Raw genomic sequence first — 17,925 nt, 5'->3', positions numbered from 1 at the left:
GAGTGGACTCTACTGGAAGGATGGGGAGACAGAAAGATAGACAGAGAGAGAGAGAGAGAGGCAAAGAGAGAGAGCGAGAGATACAGAAGGAATGAGAGAGAGAGACACAGAGAGAAAGGGAGAAAGAAATAGAGCGAGATAAAGACGAAGAGCGAGGGAATAAGCGAGGGAGAAAGTCAAAGAGAGAGAGATAGCGAGCGAGCGATAGATTGTAAGAGAAAGAAAGATATGCATACAGATAGAGAAAGAGAAAGAGAGAGAGATAGATAGATTGTCAGATAAAGAGATATACAGGCAGATAGAGAAAGGGACAAGAGAATTAGAAAGAGAGAGAGAGAGAGAGATGAAGCTGCTTAGCTTTTAGTGCAACAGCTCATGTTGCTGTTGTTGTTGCTGCTGTTGTTGTTGCTGCTGCTGTTGTTGTTGCTGCTGTTGTTGTTGTTGTTGTTGTTGCTGTTGACGTTGTTAACAAATTCTTTGTAGGCTGCATCATTGTGGCAACAACATTCAAATAGTCCCCCAGCTGCTCCCACCTCTGGCCAGCTGCTTGTCATTATGGGCACGTGACAACTGCGCCCACAAAGCACGCCCACGCCCACGCCCACGCGGTCAGTCTTGGACATACCAGAGTGTGTGTGTGTGTGTGGAGGTGGGCGTGTGCGTGGGCGTAACTGCTTTTAATTGTGTTAAAATGTCAGCAAACTTTTTTCTCTTCGATTTGAAATGAACAAACTCAATCGCCAGGTGACACACATCACGACGACGACTGTTGCCGTTGTTGTTGTCGCATTCTAATTGATGGCAGCAAACAACAACAGCAACAACAACAACAACAGCCACATATCGTTGTTTTTTAGCTTTCCCATTGTCTTAATAATAATGCACTTATTTGTGCTGCTGGCCAAACTAGTTTCCGTTTAGATTTCTACACGACGAGACGCCACGGAAAGTTACAAATGTGCTGCGTCCCTCCCTTTGCGGACGGACGCTGGAAATGCGTATGAAATTATACGAAAGCAGCAAAAAGACAACAACAACAGCAGCAGCAACAACAACAACAACAACAGAGGCAACGTAGACAACGTTGCCGGCAAAACTTCAGCTGAGAAATAGAAAATCACCGGAAGTCATTATACAAAAACTTGTTGTTATCGATTGGTTGGGCGATATACAACACACACACACACACACACACACACGCACACTATCAGGCACCTATATACATCTAAATACATATAGCTAATACCTAAGCGTGTGTACTTGGAGCTTGCTGCACAGCCGACAACTGAAACTCTCTGAAGACCAAGAACTAAGAGTAGTACAGGGTATCTACGAGGCCTAGCACACACACACACAGAGACACCTGCCAAAGCGTAATTGACGCCTTTGTGTGGTGCACGCGTGTTGCGCCTCTGTATATATTAATCATTTTTTGAGCGAGCCCATCCGCTGTTTGGGCCCATCCGCCATCCGCCATCCGCCATCCGCTGGCCAAGTGGGCATTGAGTTCAACTTTGGGCACTGCACAAGGTCAGGGGAAAGGCCGAGTTGTGGCAGCAATAAAATATTGCACACAGCTGCAGCAGCTCAAATGGACCATATAACTCTCAGAGCAACTGTTGCTGCTGCTGCTGCTGCTGTGGTTTAGCTTATAAGACTTCAGCAGAAGGCAGCAGCAGCAGCAGCAGCAGCAGCAGCAGCAGCAGCAGCAGCGCAGGTAAGCTGAGATTTTAGCTGACCAAAGACAGACCGCAAGAGCAAAAAGCACGCACATATGCCATATGTTGCAAGAGGGGCAACTTTGTGACTTGCGCCCAAAAAATATCAAGCAACTGCAGCAGCAGCAGCAGCAACAGCTGCTCTGATTGCACACTTACCTCCCAGTGGCTAAACATTAGCTGTGGACAGGCCAAGCCAGATGTCTGTTTGCGCATCTCCTGCGCAAAGTTGAACGATTCGATCACCGGCAGCAGGCAGGTCACCGAGAAGTTGCCGCTGCCCTGGGTCAAGTCGCCCGATAGGATTTTGCCATGACGTCTACCAATCACAGCGTACATTTTACCTGCAAAGAAGCAAAGCACAGAAATCGTATAACTATAGAGCATATATGCCTATATTAAAGTCAGCAAATGCACACGAACTAATATACCCTTTTGCCTAGACAAGTCTGCATCTGAATTACATTTGGAATGCTTCGAGTAATTAAAACTGGGACTGCCGGAAATTGGCTTTACGCTGAACTAAGCTAAACCTTTGGGTGTTGAGCATGACGGAACTAATGAAGAAGTAGCACAAACATTGCAGTCGGGCGTAGTCGACTGCATGATGCTTGTTTATGATCCTGGCAAAGAGCTAAATCTATGACAAATTTGATATTTTCATATAAGAGATCATGTTAAATATCATATTGGAGATCATAGATCAAGAGATCTACAGAGCAGCTTGACAACTGAACTGATCCTAACTCTCTCTAGTTGTGGCAGAGATCATATGAGTGATCTATAGAGCAGCTTGATCACTTCGCTGATTCTAACTCTCTATAATTGTGGCAGAGATCATATAAGTGATCTATAGATGATCATATATATAGGTCTATGATCATGGCAAAGAGCTAAATCTATGACACATTTGATATTTTCATATAAGAGATCATGTTAAAGATCATATTAGAGATCATAGATCAAGAGATCTGTAAAGAAGCTTGACAACTTAGCTGATCCTAACTCTCTATAGTTGAGGCAGAGATCACATGAATGATCTATAGAGGAGCTTGATCATTTCGCTGATCCTAACTCTCTATAGTTGTGGCAGAGTATATCGTAGACTATATCAAGTATCAAGTTAATAGCTTCACCAGAAAGATCTGTAGATCGGTCCACTAACAAGCACAAGCCTTACATACAACCAATATACTCTGCTCAATTCTTTAGCGGGCAAAGCAACTATATAGACTCCTTTGCAGTCCACGCTGGACTACTTAATGCTAGACTTTAATAACTTCTCTTAAACTCTTCAATGATCTAAGATCTACAGCTACAAACTGTCTGCCACGCCTACAGCTGCCTGCCTGCTGAAATGCCCTTTCCATGGCACATATATAGACAGCAAATCTAATGATAAGACTCATAACTACTAAGAGATAACTAGAAGTTAGTTGAAAGACAACAACTTTTGACTAAAAGATATTGGCCAAATTGGGCTTTCCTTTGGCTTAAGCTAAGTATTTAAATTGAAGCAAAAGTAAAGTTATAGAGGCTGCGACATAGCCTTGCTCCCAGCTGGAGCTTGGCCAAGTGGAAATGGCAACTGAAACGAAATCTTATCGCTGGAGCCATAAAAAATTGGCGGGCTTTCTGTGGAAGCGCGCGCTTTTCGCTTTTCGCTTGAACTGTGTGTGTTGGCCACTTAAGCTGAAGACGAGTTGGAGATGTTGTTGCTGCTGTTGTTGTCGTTGCTGGCTTATTTTTTGGCATGCGCGCGAAATGAAACAAGCAGCAACAGCAGCGCTTGAGGCCAGCAAAAAACCCACAGCAGCAACAACACGCAGCCCGACAATGTCGCTGGGCAGGAATTAGTTTCCGGTCGTAGTAAAAATGACAAAAAAAAACACAAACAGAAAAACAACAACAAGAAAATAAAAATAAAAATAAATAAAATCAACAGCAGCAAAAACGGGCTAAAGGATGCAACCCAACCCAAACGTCCAGCAGAACGGCAAGCGCTCAGCACGCGAGCCGGCTGCAGGCACATAGATACACACACACACACACGCAGGCACACTAATACACTCACACAGAGGCAAGGGATGCTGCGCTGCTTGCCGCATTCATTCATTCATTGCGTCGCAGTCGCTGCTGCTGCTGCTGCTGCTGGCAGAGTGTGTGTGCGTTCATTCAAGTCTTGGCCACACAGATACACACACACACACACACACACACGCACACACACACACTCGCTCGTTCGCTCACTGGCGCGCCATACGCTCAGCAGCAGTTGAAGTTGTTGTCGCTCGTTTTGCTGTTTGATCAGTTCGAATTGTGAGTTTGCGACGAGCAGACGCGACCGCGTGCCACAGCAACAACACGTTCAAAATTCCGAGAGTTCGAAGCGCGTGTTGTGAACGCAAATATATAACAAATAATATATGCCCATACAGCGAGTGCAGCAACAATAGTTTACTATAGCAAACCTATTTAATACCCTGTAAATTGATTGTGTTGCGTGTTGTCATGTTGCCAGCTAGTGAGCCAGGCAGTCGCTGCTGCCACTGCTGCTGCTGCTGCTGTTGCTGCTGACCAAGGCTAATTCGAAACTAGCAAAGCCAATTGCAACCATAGCCAAAGCACAAACAGATACAGCCAATACATAACTATATATATATATATATAAATAATATACATAAACAATCAACGTTTCGATTTGCCTACAACAACAACAACCTTTGCTGTTGCCCACAAAAAAAAGTGTCAATTACAACAACCGCAGCAACACACCCAAACACACACACACACACACACACCCATGGCCAGCATACGTGCGCAGTCGCTGCTGTTGCTGCTGCGGCTTATGTTGCTGCCGTTGCTGTTGCTGCTGTTGACAGGCGGCGCACAGGGCACGCGACTGCCGCTCGAGGTTTACGAGCTGACGCCAACGGCCAGCAGCGCCGAGAGTGAGGCCAAGCTCAAGAGCCTGGAGTATGCGATCTACGATGCCAAAGACACAGCAACAGCCACAACAACAACAGGTGCCAAGACAGCAGCAGCAGCAGCAACAACTACCACCAGCAGCACAGCGCGACCAAGCAGCGAGAAGCCGCTAACTGTAGATGTGGTCAGCGTCTCAGCGGAACAGCAGCAGCCAGCGCCGCAGCCTGCTATGGGCAGACGCGCGCGCCAAATGCTGCAGCAGCAACATAGAGCCACCAGCAGCAGCACTAAGCATGCGCGCAGCGGCAAGGATCTGCGCATACTCTATCAAGTTGGGGTAAGTAGCAAGAGGGAGCGGGAGGGAGGTAGGCAGAGCGAGCTAATTGAGCAACAGCAACAGTTGCTGCTGCGCCTTTTGCATAGCGATTGCATAATGCAGCAGCAGCAACACCTGCTTTAGCCAGCTACTTGTCTCTGTTGTTATTGCCATTTGTAACTGACTGCGCTAAGCCCACGCGAGCAGCTGTAAGAAGAAGCAAAGAAAAGCCGCCAGCAGCAGGTTTGGAGGCTGCGGCTATAACTGGCTTTGGGCTTTTGTCTATATTTAGCTGCCGCCCTATAGAGATTGACGTTCTTTAAAAGCCATTACACTTGACACCCACCAAAACGGGGCACACACTTAATTGCAGCTGCAGCAGCCACCGCAGCAGCAACAGCAGCAACATCGCTTGCTTTATATGAAAAATGAAAGTTGTTTGTTGCTTCGCCTATTGCTGCTGTTGCTGTCGTCGCATTTGATCAATTAAGCTCAGCTCAGTTGAGCAATTGCGATACCTTATGAACCAATTAGCGCTGCGGGTCAGCAGTTCAATATGAGGCACGAACAATGACTAAGCCAAGTTGCGCCCCAAGTTCGGCTCAGATACGAATCTTTCCAGCGAAACATGCGCTGTCGCAGCTACAATTGTTTCACTGTACACTCGGAACTTAGATCATATGGCCAATCCATTGAAAAATATTGAAAAACACTCCCTAGTTGTCATGAGGCGTGAAATATCAACAGCAATCCGCACGATAATATTGACACTATAAACAAGCCAAAGAGTACAGAGAGAGACTTGCAATACACTGCGAGAAAAGACAGGCACGAAGATCATAATAAAGCCCTTCATATGACTTTGTAAACGAATTTAATACAAAAACTATACAAATGCAATGAATCTAGTTTTTAAACAATATTTCTCCATGTGTGCACTGAGCGAAAAACTGTGTATATCCTTAAGTAAAGCAAATATTATATAACTTATAAAAAAATTAAAATAAAAAAGATTTCTATATAATTTTGGGTTTTCTAGTATTACAAAAATTTAAAAAATAAGCATAACTAAAATTAACATTAAAGATATTTCACAATATTTGCTATAAATGTATCTAGAGTCTCTTCATATTTAGTTCATATAAGAAATGTTAATGATCTAAATGATCTAAATATGCGTAGATCTCACTTATTTGTATCAAGCTTATCAAGCGAATATAAAATCCTTAATTAAATGCGCTTAGACTTGGCCGTACACCCAATAGAATCGATCATAACTCTCGTTGCCCTGACACACATCTCAGAGTTTCAGCTAGACCGCAACACCTAAAAAAGCAGCAACAACAAGAACAACGGCAAAAGCAGGCGCAACACGCATAGCTCCCGCTATGGCTGTCCCATAAATTTCAAAATCCGTATGTCTGCAATAAATTTTGAACGGGCATAAAAAACAAAATAACCCAAAGCAAAGGCATAAGAACAACACCTAAAATAGAAAAAAGCCAAAAAATTCCTGTTCGAAGAACAAAAACAAGCGCTGGAAATAGTAAGAGAAGAGTACGTGAGCGCGAGTGAGAAAGAGAGAGCAATCTAAAGTTGTTTTTTCTTCATGCAGAAGAAAACAAAAAGTTCCCATGCTTAAAAGCGCTAAACATTCAGTTCCGGTATTTAAAAATGATTTCAACAATAACAACAACAACATCAAGAGCCAGAAGAACAGACAGGAATGAGAAGCGCAGCAAGCAACAGGGAGATGCTTGTATATGTGCGTGTGTGCAAGCGAGAGACGTGTAGAGTAGTGGAGAGAGGTTGTGGTGGTGTAGAGAGGGGCGACGACCAAAGCTGAATGAAAGAAAATTCATGAATGAAATACGACGAAGCGGGCAAATGGAATGAGCGAGAACTGTGACGCTTCAGCAATAGGAGTGAGAAGGAGCGAGCGAGCCGGTGAACAAACGACGGGGTGGAGACGTATGAATGAAAACGTAAAATGACGGCAGCGGCAACGGCAACGGTGACGCCAAAGCTGACTGCGACGCCGACGCTGACAGTGACTGCGTTTCGCTTCGCTGAGCAAGTCAATCTATGAATGAATGGCAAAGCGACAGAGCGTCCAAATGTTTGAATGGACAACAGCAACAACAACAGCAACAACAAAACTGATTTGTTAGCCATATACAAGCAGATCAGCTACGCATATTTGGCTTAAACAACCGACAGAGTTTCGTCGCAGTGCGCGTGGCATGTCTAAAAAAGCGTCGAAAAGTCGAGATGCTGCTGCTGGCTGCCGGCTACTGCCAACATGAATGACATGCTGTTAAATTCTTGGCCAAGAGATAGCAAAAGTCTTCAAAGAATTTCAATTGACTGAGAAATGCATAAACAAATCAGGCATAAACATGGCTCAACTAACAGACAGACGGAGGGACAGACAGAGAGACAGACGGAGGGACAGCCAGAGCGACAGCTAGACGGCCACGTGGGTGCTTTTATTGTTACTGTTGGCTGTCAATGCCAGCCAGGTGTGAAAACGGCATTTTTATGTCGTTTTTTATACACAGCGCGCCGGCCGACTGTGCGTATGCGCAATGCGTGATCTACAGTTGTTTATCGACAGCGCGCCACGCCCTACTTTTTCTTATCTAGTTGGGAACAACAATAGCTACAACTATGATTTTTTTCGCCATCTTCTTTACATTCAACATATTTTATGCTAATCTCATTCACAATAAAGCTGAATTTATGACAGCCACAGCCAGGTCACACTGTACCTCAGTTTATGGGTGTGTTTTGTTTTTGTTTTTGTTTCTGTTTAGGCTAGCTTGAAGGTCGTCGTGTGCTATTTGATTTGTAGCTAAATCATCTTCGATGTGGAAGTCACGTTAAGCCATAATCACGATACGATCACGACTTGATCACGATTTTGATCACGACTTACAGCGCACGTCTAGCTTTTTATGCCAGCTCCAAGCGTTGGCTCTCGTATTACGACTCTTGTTTTTTTTTGCATTCTTTCATAATTTTTCTTATTAGTTTTTTCTCTCTCTTTGCCTTTCACGCCGGGGAATGTTTTTTATGCTAAATTTAGAAATTATTCAATGCGATTCAAAGCGAAAACAAGAAAATAATAAACAGAAAAAAATGAATGAATGAATGAAGAGAGTAGACAACAACAATAACAATAACAACAACATCAGCAGCAGCGATTGTGGTTGGCATATATCATACACTGAGCGAAAATTAACATAGGAAAAAAGATTTTATAGCAACAAAATTTTAAGTAAACTAAAAACATTTTTGAAATTTAGTTAACACATACACTGCGAGAAAATACCCTAAAGTATATGTAAAAACTAAAATAAATAAAAAATAAATAAAATAAAATTTAAAACTAATTTTCAGATTTTTGATTTGAAAGCAAAGGCGTATTAGCTTTCATAAAGTACATCACGCACTGCACGAAAAAATATTTAAAATGCACAAAAAAATAATACAAAAAACTTAAAACACGCGAGAGCTAAAGCAGCCTAAGCAAAGTTGTATTCCATGTCCTACACTGAGCGAAAATGCCTAATAATTATTTAAAAAATAAAGAAATTATATATTTGACAGCAAATGAGCAGTTTTCTTGCAGTGTACTTATGAGCAAACATATTTTTAATAATGTCCAAAGCATTAGCATAAAACGCACAACAGCAACATCAATGACAACAACAACAACAGCAGCAGCTACGACATAGCACAATTATTCACGTAAAACAACAACAACAATAATAATAACTTACAAAAAATTCCAGTTCACAATTTTTACAGTGGAGCTCCATTCAGAAAAAAAATGCTTTAAAGCCAGAGCTGCTACAACCTGAGCCAACGGATGCTTGGATGCCATAAAACTAGTTTGCCCACTTTTATATATATATTTATATATATATATATATATATATATATATATATATATATATATATATATTGCTGTTATTGTTGTTGTTGCACCTATTGCTGCTGTTGTTGCTGTCGTGTTTCTCGAGGCAATCAGCTCAAGTTTTGGAACTGGCGCGCGCGCCAAGTCAACTTTTTTTTCATACTTGTAACAATTTTTGATAAAGCAAAAGAAGAAAAACGTAAATACATATGCGTATGCGATTGCTATTGGGACATGTTGCTGGGAGCAGCAGCAGCAACAGCTAGCGGAAATGTGGCTGCAGTAGCACAGTTTCCGTTTCAGTCAAGATCTTGTTACAGTTATTGACGGACACGTTCCAATTCGGTTGCTGGTGCTGCTCGCTGTAAGTGTGCTAATTACGTGCCAAAGGCGCATTGTTTACAACGTCTGGCGACGGCAGCAAAAATAAATAACTATAAATACGCAAACAGGGCGCGTATTGCTGCTGCTGCTGCTGCTGTTGTTGTTGTTGTTGATTCATTCATTCATAAAAACCGCGTGCGCGCAGCAACAACAACATCAACAACGGCAGCAACTGGGCATGTGTTCATTAAACAAAACAATTGTCGTGTTTGGGGCAGCAGCAGCAACTGCAACTGGATCGTAATTAACAGACAACAACAAGCTACGAGCAATTGTTGCTGCTGTAGCTGTTGCTGTTGCTTGCTTGCTAGCTGTCATTCATTAAAAATTGTGCAAAACAGCAACAGCAACAACAGGCGGCAGCAATACGCACACACAGCAACAATAAGCAGTAGCAGCAGCAACATTCAGCAGCAATACGTAGCCACAGCAACTAGCAGCAGCAACTTTTCATTCATAAAACTGCTGCAAACAGCAGCAACAACAATGCTGCCAAGATTGATTTATTTAGCTAAGCGTAAAAGGAGACAACAGGCAACAGCAGCAACAGCTACCGTCAGCAACATGTTTACAGACCAACAGCAGCAACATTTTGCGGTTTGGCCAAAGCAACAATTACAAAGGCAACAACTATGCCACGTTGCTGCTGCTGCTGCTGCTGCTGTTGTTGTTGTCTCCCCATTTTTTGAATGAATGAGTGAATTGCTTTTTTCCGTTGCTGCAGCTGAGGATGTGCAACTGAATGTGAATGTGGATGTGGATGTGGATGTGGTTTGCTGTGGATGTCCGTGTGCGTAGACGTTCATTAATTGTGACGATCAACAAGCTACGCAAAATCCACGCAAACAGCCAGCAATAACAATGGACAGCAGCAACATGTCCCAGGCCCACTTCAGCTGCAATTGGCCTGGCAAAACTGGCAAACCAGTTCCTTAGCGTTCCTAACCAATCCATAAGCCGAAAGCCCCCCTCATGCCCCCTTCGCGCCGAAAGACAGCAAAGTCCAGTAACCGTTTTCTTGCTGCTGCTGTTGTTGTTATTGTTGTTGTTGTTGTTGCGGTTGCTTCCTTTTGGCATTTTTGCGCTTTTATGAATGAAATTTTTTAGCCCATACCCTATGGCAGTTGTTGGGCAAAGAACATGATGCGCTGAAGAATTTGTAAAGCAAAAATTGTTTGCTATAAATCGATAAATATCGATAGTCAGAACTGCTATGTTGCAATTGCTCTTAGTTCACTAATTAGCACTGCATTCATTAAATTTATTTATAACTACATTCAATTAAACAAAATCGATATATATCGAAAAGCAGATTTGATTATTTGAGTATTGCTCATTGGATGCATAGAATGTATATGGATTAGATATTTAAGCATTCATACTTCACTCACAACATACCTCAAATTGCTTTCAATTTCTGCCTCATTTAGTTAATGGACCAGAAAACGATATTTATCGATATATCTCTTTGTCTTATATGCCAATACGAAAGCCTTTTCAAGGTTTTTACAGGGTAATTGCTAGCCGTGCAGTGCCGCCGGCAGCACTCTTACTTGTTTTGCCGTTGAGGTTGGCATGTTTCCGTTAAGGCGCGCCAAAGTGGCACGGCCAGTTCCCAGTAAGTCAAACCTCCTCGTCTGCTGCTGCCGTCGACGCAGCACATTCAAGCTGGCAGTCAAAGCCAGACCAGATTCGAGTCGCGGGCCAAGTCGTTGGGCTATGCAAAATATGTTAAGAACCAAAGCCGAGTTGGGAATCAGTTTACTTCCGGCTCTGCCCACTGCTCTGTCCAGCTCAGTTTTTTTAGTGTTTTTCATTGGAATTTCTGGGCGAAACAACAAAGATTTTTCGTCGCGAGCGGCAGATGAGCTGGAGATTAAGTGGAAGCTTGTGTAGGGAAGCTGGGCCAAACAACTTCCGTGTGACTTCCGTTAGAAGCAGAAGCTTCTTCAGTCACTTCCGCTCGCTCCCAAGAAACAATTTCCAATTTTAATTGAATTTTCGTGTAAACAGCGTGAGCTGACCAAACACCACTTCCTCTGTAGCGCTTCTGCCTCTCCCTCTCCCTCTCTCTCTCTCTGTAGCCAGCCACATGTGCTGCCAGATTGCATAATTCTTGCGCATAAGGGGAAAATGTGGAAACACAACAACAAAGCGTCTGAGCAAAAGGAAATGTATAGAAAAATCATTAACGCTCAGACAAAAGATAACAGCGAACGCCTGTTGCATGGGCCAAACTACCTGCCACGGCAACTGCGGCAGCCGCCTGGCACAAGTGTCTAACGGCTATGCAAGGCGCATGTGCAGCAGCCGGCGTTCGTCTGTCCGTCCGTCCGTCCGTCCGTCCCACGTCATCCGCTCTCGCCGTCAACGCCCTCATGGGAACCAAACACCGATCCCTGCCCAGCCGTTGCATTTCTTTGGGCAGAGCTCTTCCGGCATTCGAGAAATTTATGTCACTGATTGGCAATACACACACGCACACACACACACACACACACACACACACATGTGGCAGGTCGATCCTTTTGTGGCAAGTCCTTTTGTTGGCATTTTGCGCGCGTCATGTCAAGCCGTTTGGGTTATTGATAGCAGCAGGTGCAGCCAGAGCGCTCTGCCTACAGTGCACACTGCCTAACAGCGCCACAGGCAGTCAGCCAGTCAGTCACTCAGCCAGTCAGCCAGTCGCTCAGGCAGTTAGCTCAGCAAGCTCAAATTACGCTGTCGCCGCTAAGCGACAATCAAAGGCTTCCCCCCAGTAATGAGTGAGCAGTGAGTGCCGCAGTGGCAGTGGCAGTGCGAGGGGAGGGGGAGGGGTAGGGCGCAGGCTGTGCGTCTGGTGGCAGCTAAAGACAAAAGCTAAAGCGATGCATTGGCATGTCAGTTATGCAGCTGACTAAATTACGTTTGCTCCGCACACTCCGCACTTACAGCAGCAGCCATTGGAATGTGCTAGGTGGCTTAGCTGATGCACTGCCAGATACCCTGTAAAAGGCTTGGCCACTGAAGCCTTGGCCTATGCTGCTGACAAGATTATATCTCAGTAAGCAAAGGCTTTCATTTGAAGATGATTTAGTTTAGTTCTAGCTTTGTAACTAGTTCTCAGATGCGTAAAGTATTCTTGCCCAACATTTGAGCTCTACTAATCTTTGAGTTCATTTAGATTGGTCCTTTGGGATCCGCAGATTGAAATAGTTTTAAGAAATAAATAATCTTGTTTCATGTTTAGTAATAGAGTATCTAATAAGACAAATTTGATAGCTCTAGCTTCTATAGTCGCTGAGTTAATAAGGATAAGCACTAAGCTCTAATAACTCAAATATAATTACCAAATGTGAACACTCTAGCAGCAGCAGTTCCTGAGTTTCTTTAGACAGTAAAAGAAGTCAATGCTATGCCATGATATAAGAAGATAAAATATAGCTAATATCCTCTTACATCTCTCTGGCGCATGCCCTCCCACTGATGCCACCCTCTTGGCACTCAGCCCATGCTTACAGGGTATACAAAATATTGTAAGAGTCATTGTCATCTTTGTGGCAGTGCAGCTTCCGGTGCTCAGCTCTTGTGGCGCAGAATTCCAAGCATGCCCCCAGCCACATGAGGCATGACAAGCAGCGTTTGCTGCTGTCTCGCTGCCACTGCCACTGCCCCATTCTACTGTTGCTGCTACATCTTTTTTCGTTGAGGTTGTGCGGGTTAATTTGATTCAATTAAACGAGCGTGCGTAAAACCCTTTGACAGCTCTTAAAGCAGCTAGCCCGAAAAAAGAGTAGTCGAAGCTGAGCTTAGCTGCTGGACAGCAGCAATGGGGCTTCAAAAGTTGCACAGTGCTTGCCGCATCACGTTGCATGGTTGCCTTTCATTTGTCATCGCTCTCAACTTCCGCTGCGCCCTTTGGCGTTTGCCGTTTGCCGTTTGGCTTTTGGCTTTTGCCTTTTGGCTGCTGCCGCTGCTGCTCCATCGTCTACTGCTGCCTCCTCCTCCCCTTGCACTTTGACACACATGAAGCTAATTGTTTGTGGAGCGCGCGCGCGCGTGCTGCTGCGAGCAGATTAAAAAGTGTCGTCGAGTAGGCAGCGGAGGGCAGAGCAAGGCTTGGCACGTTACCTTCCCCACGTGTGCTGACCCCACCCCTTTTTTGCTCGCCTTAAACCGGATATCCGCCTGAAGTTTTGTTTTCTATCTTGTCTTATGTTTTTCGCAGCTGCGTAAACTTTCTTGTCGAGTCGGCAGCTTGTTTATCTCTGGCCCTGATTTCGGTTAGCCGAAGTGAGGGAGACATGTATGCTCAAGGAAACACACACGCACACTCACACTCGCCTATTTGCTTACCAATATGTTCGAGTGTACATACATATATTTAACGGTTTCTGCGAAGAGCCACTTCCAACTACCCTCAGTTCCAGCAGGAGCTGGGTAGAGGGGCCAATCGATATACACGCTCGAATTTCAAAGAATTTCCCACGCTGCTTACAGCACACAGAGAGCTCCTCACATAATGCATATGTATATACATACATAGAGATTTCTATATATATATATATGTGTGTGTATTCATATCCTGTCAGATAGCACGACAAAGGTTTCCCTCAAGTGCTCAAAAGTCTGAAACAAAGCTTTGGGCATATGAAGAAAATGTTTGAAAAATTTGTCAACGCGAAAGGGTTAAGGATCAGAGAGCACAGCAGAGGCAGGAACTAGCTGCAGCGGCAGCTGGCAGGCGGGGCCAGGTGACGCCTACACGCCACAGAAAATATAGGTCAAAAACGCGTGGGAAACGCGCGCGATTTGCTGGTTTCGAAATGCGGAAGTAAATTGTGAGCGGAAGTAAATAAAACTAATAAAGCAAGGCAGAAGGACAACTTCCGCAACAGAGAGCAGAGAGGCAGCCAGAGCGAGGGAGAGCGCGAGAGATGGGCACAGTCAGAGCCACAGAGCTAAAGGTAAAAGGTCAGATAGGCAACCTGTTTGGCTTTGGCTTTGCTATGCTTCCGGTGCCAGTGCTAATCCCTTTTTAAAGAACACACACACGTGCGTCTGTATTAGTGAGCGAGTGTATCTGTGTGTGTGCGTGTGCGTGTGTTTGCTGCACTTACATATTTATTTACTTCCGCCAGGCGGTCGCCTGCACTAAATCACTTCCGGACTTCCGGTTCGTCACGGACGCGCTAAGTAGTAGAGGCAAAGTCAGAGCGAGACAGGGAGAGAGCGAGATTGAGACAGGGCAGCAGGACGCTCAGGTAGCTGTGCCCCAGGGCAGGTGCAACTCACTCAACCACGCCTGGAGACAGCCTATTGATTTCATTATAAAAATAATTTGAATACAAATCAGAAAGAGCCCAGGCAAGAAATACACACACAGAAAATCAAATTGAAATCGAAACCAAACAAAAGATCAAAACAACAAAATGAAGCAAATTAAAGTGCTGCTTAGCGGGCAGTGATGAGCTACGAAATACCCTATAAGCCAGTGGTGTTATATACAGAAACTAGATCTATATTGCAAGACAGAGCGAGTCAGTTCACACTCAGTCTTTGATTAAGATTTTAGTCAAAAAAAGTTTTTTTTTGCTATCTGACTTAGAGATCTGGACTTAGAGATAGACGTTACATATGTTGCTATATATCAAAAATGAAGACTATAACTGTAAATAATGCTTCAAACTTGCGTAAATCGCTTGACTTATGCAGAAAGTTAAATACTTTGAGTCTGACAGACCGACAGACAGTCAGCTCTTCCATATGCCTCCCTTATACATTGATCTACAGGGTATCTGAAAATGCCCAGCCCAAAACATAAGGACACAAAACAGCAACAGCAACAGCAACAACAATATCAAGAGAGATGTCAAAAAGGTACCAGTTGAAAGAAGTTCCACTTAAAAAATTGATTGCTTTCGATAATTTCATTGGAAATGTGTTGTTGTTGTTGCCGCTCATGTGAGCGTGTTGTTGTGTGTCGCCAGAGAGCCATACAATAAAATCAAATGAGAGGGGCGAATGACAGTGGAGTCGAGGCGGAGCAGCTCATAAAGGGCGAGCGAAACGAAAACAAGAACTAAAAATCTGCAGTTGCTAGTTGGATTTTATGTTTATAGCGCAGAACTGGAATACAGGAATAGAACAGGCACGACATAAGCTTTTATGTGAACCAGGAGAGCTGGGAATGAGCTAGGATTAAGTAAACAAGGTGTAAGAACAACGGACAACAATATGCGAAGCGTTAGGAATTCAATTAAACGAAAAGTATCTGCTTAGGATGTTTGCAGAATGGACTCCCAAGCAAACATACAGTTAGAGAAGGGGCATTAGATATGCTCTACTTGGGACAGACACATATATTAATCAAGCAGCTGTTTACCCAACAGAACTTGGGGTCTTGTCTGGCACACACACTGCTCTCTTAAGGGGAAATTGAGTATATGTGGGCGAAAGGTTAAGGCGTGTGCTTTGGACTGAATCAGACTGAAGCTGCTAGATGTAGGCCTAGGTCCAAGCGTAGAACAAGTGTTGAGTATAAAATAACTCAAATTATGTTTGTGAGGAATCCTTAGGACTTTGGCTGTCATTTCCGAGGGATCCCTAAGTCGATTGATATGGTTTCCGAGAGATCGCCAAGGTTATATACTTTATCCATTCTCTCTTCTCTACTCTCAATCAACTCGGTCTTAGCACAGTGTAACTCACAATCAGTATCTGCTTTCGACTTCTACTCCTGTTAGCGTCTGCCCTCAACCCTTCGATTAGCTTTTCTGCCTAGCTGCTGTTTCCTTGAATAGCCTATAAAAGGGCTCTTCAAACTTAAAGCAAACTCAATGCTCACCTCTTAACCTCACCTACTACGGCAGGGACAGTTGTTGGCAATTCTATGAATGAAATTATTTGAATGAGTCCTTCAGATTCTATGGCTATGCAAATGTGGCACAGCAATAAAACCGAACTCAATTGGTCACAAACTAAGTTTTCTCGTCTCCTTTGCAGGACTCAGAGGCCGATTTGCCTGTGTGTGCACCGAATGCGGTTTGCTCCAAAATCGATCTGTACGAGACACCTTGGATAGAGCGCCAGTGCCGCTGTCCCGAATCGAATCGCATGCCCAACAATGTGATCGTGCATCATCATGAGCACGGCCACGGCCTGCCCGAGGGTCAGAAGCATCGCAGCTACTACGAAAAGGAGAAACACAAGCGTTTGCTGCTAGGCGACGGACTCTACCGGGACAAGCGCTACGAGAGTTTACATTTGAAGAAGCTGATGCAAAAGCTGGGCGCTGTCTACGAGGACGACCTGCAGCTGCAGTCGAGCGACTATGTGGAACGCTCGCCCGACTATAATGAGGCGCTGCCACCCAGCTACGAGCAGGTGGCGGATAATGAGCTGCCACACGTGCCGTCGCGTGGTGGCACGCATATGCGACACTCGGGTCATCGCGGCCAAAAGGAGGCGACCAGCTTCATAGGCGGCTGCCCCAGCAGCCTGGGCGTAGAGGACGGACACACCATAGCGGACAAGACCAGGCACTACAAGCTATGCCAGCCCGTGCACAAGCTGCCCATTTGCAAGTGAGTCGAGAGTAAATGAAGTTGTAGATGAAGGTTAGCTAATCCTGCTTTGCTTTGCAGACACTTCCGTGACTACACCTGGACGCTGACCACGGCCTTGGAGCTGAATGTGACTGAGCAAATAGTGCATTGTCGCTGTCCCAAGAACTCGGTGACCTACCTAACCAAACGAGAGCCGGCACCCAATAGTTCAACAGCCTATCGCTATCTATTCGCCTGCTCGCCGATGACAGTGAGTAGCACAGCTTGAATAACCCAATCCTCTCCAGCCTAACTTTAACTCTCGTTCTGTCTTCCTTTAGCGTCTGCGTTGTCAGCGCAAGCAGCCCTGCAAGCTGTTCACGGTGCGCAAACGTCAGGAGTTTCTGGATGAGGTCAATATCAATTCGCTGTGCCAATGTCCCAAGGGTCATCGCTGTCCCAGCCATCATACACAGTCGGGCGTCATAGCGGGCGAAAGCTTTCTCGAGGATAATATAGAAACCTATTCCGGCTACTGCATGGCCAACGATTGAATACTATCTATGGATATATACGTGGGTTTATAGGTTTAGCTAGCACTATGCATATAAGTCGACTGAGCCAATTGAGTCTCGCCAAGTTAACAATTAAACTGAACCAGAAAACTATACAAACTACAACTAATATGTGTGAGAGAGTGTGTGGGTGTGTGTGTGTATGGGTGTGTGAGTGTGTTGTGTGTAAAGGTTCTTTTGTTGTTCATATTGAAGTGAAACATATAATAATAATATCTATATGCATACGAATATTTAATTAGTTCTAAGACGCAGTTTTGTTATACAAATCATTTGTAATGAATATTTATAAAGAGCGTTATCCTAACTCTATACAACCCACTTTCCAAAACTCTATCTCTAACATTAACTGTATATATTTGTACGAAATTTGTATTTTATTTTAAATATAATAATTGCGCTTAAGACTCCAATTCCAACTTCGTATAAATCCCTTAAGTGCCAAATTAAGCAGCAGAAGAAGAAATAAAATTGAAAATATTAAAAAACAGTTTGAAACTGCAGAAAAACGTAAATAGAAACAAAAATATGTTTGCTTTAATATTTTTACGAAAAT

At 44.1% G+C, this 17,925-nt stretch overlaps 2 protein-coding genes across 2 annotated transcripts in view; one reads left to right on the top strand and one right to left on the bottom strand.

The window, feature by feature from the left end:
- The window catches only part of LOC111604682 (elongation factor-like GTPase 1), an 89,177-nt gene that overhangs the window by 10,786 nt on the left and 60,466 nt on the right, over positions 1 to 17,925 (bottom strand). Inside the window, exon 5 of the mRNA XM_023322847.2 lies at positions 1,878 to 2,062. Within this exon, the coding sequence (XP_023178615.2) occupies positions 1,878 to 2,062 (185 nt within the window). The remainder of the gene's footprint in view (positions 1 to 1,877; positions 2,063 to 17,925) is intronic.
- LOC111604686 (protein giant-lens) lies at positions 4,522 to 17,722 on the top strand. The gene is made up of 4 exons (XM_023322854.2): positions 4,522 to 4,983; positions 16,253 to 16,833; positions 16,894 to 17,065; positions 17,136 to 17,722. Exons 1-4 carry the CDS (start codon positions 4,522 to 4,524, stop codon positions 17,346 to 17,348), a joined length of 1,428 nt encoding a protein of 475 aa, XP_023178622.2. The 3' UTR covers positions 17,349 to 17,722.

This window comes from Drosophila hydei, unplaced genomic scaffold, assembly GCF_003285905.1.
Source record: "Drosophila hydei strain 15085-1641.00,03,60 unplaced genomic scaffold, DhydRS2 tig00000283-arrow-arrow-pilon, whole genome shotgun sequence".
Classification (NCBI taxonomy): Eukaryota; Metazoa; Arthropoda; class Insecta; order Diptera; family Drosophilidae; genus Drosophila; species Drosophila hydei.
The sequence above is the reverse complement of the archived record's forward strand: the minus strand, read 5'-3'. Positions and strand labels throughout refer to the sequence as shown.

What these genes read in the sequence shown, in the direction of transcription:
- LOC111604686 (XM_023322854.2), top strand. Translation starts at nt 4,522, where the DNA reads ATGGCCAGCATACGTGCGCAGTCGCTGCTGTTGCTGCTGCGGCTTATG. An exon ending in GCATACTCTATCAAGTTGGG is followed by an intron (nt 4,984 to 16,252) that starts GTAAGTAGCAAG and finishes TCTCCTTTGCAG; the next exon opens with GACTCAGAGGCCGATTTGCC. An exon ending in CACAAGCTGCCCATTTGCAA is followed by an intron (nt 16,834 to 16,893) that starts GTGAGTCGAGAG and finishes TTTGCTTTGCAG; the next exon opens with ACACTTCCGTGACTACACCT.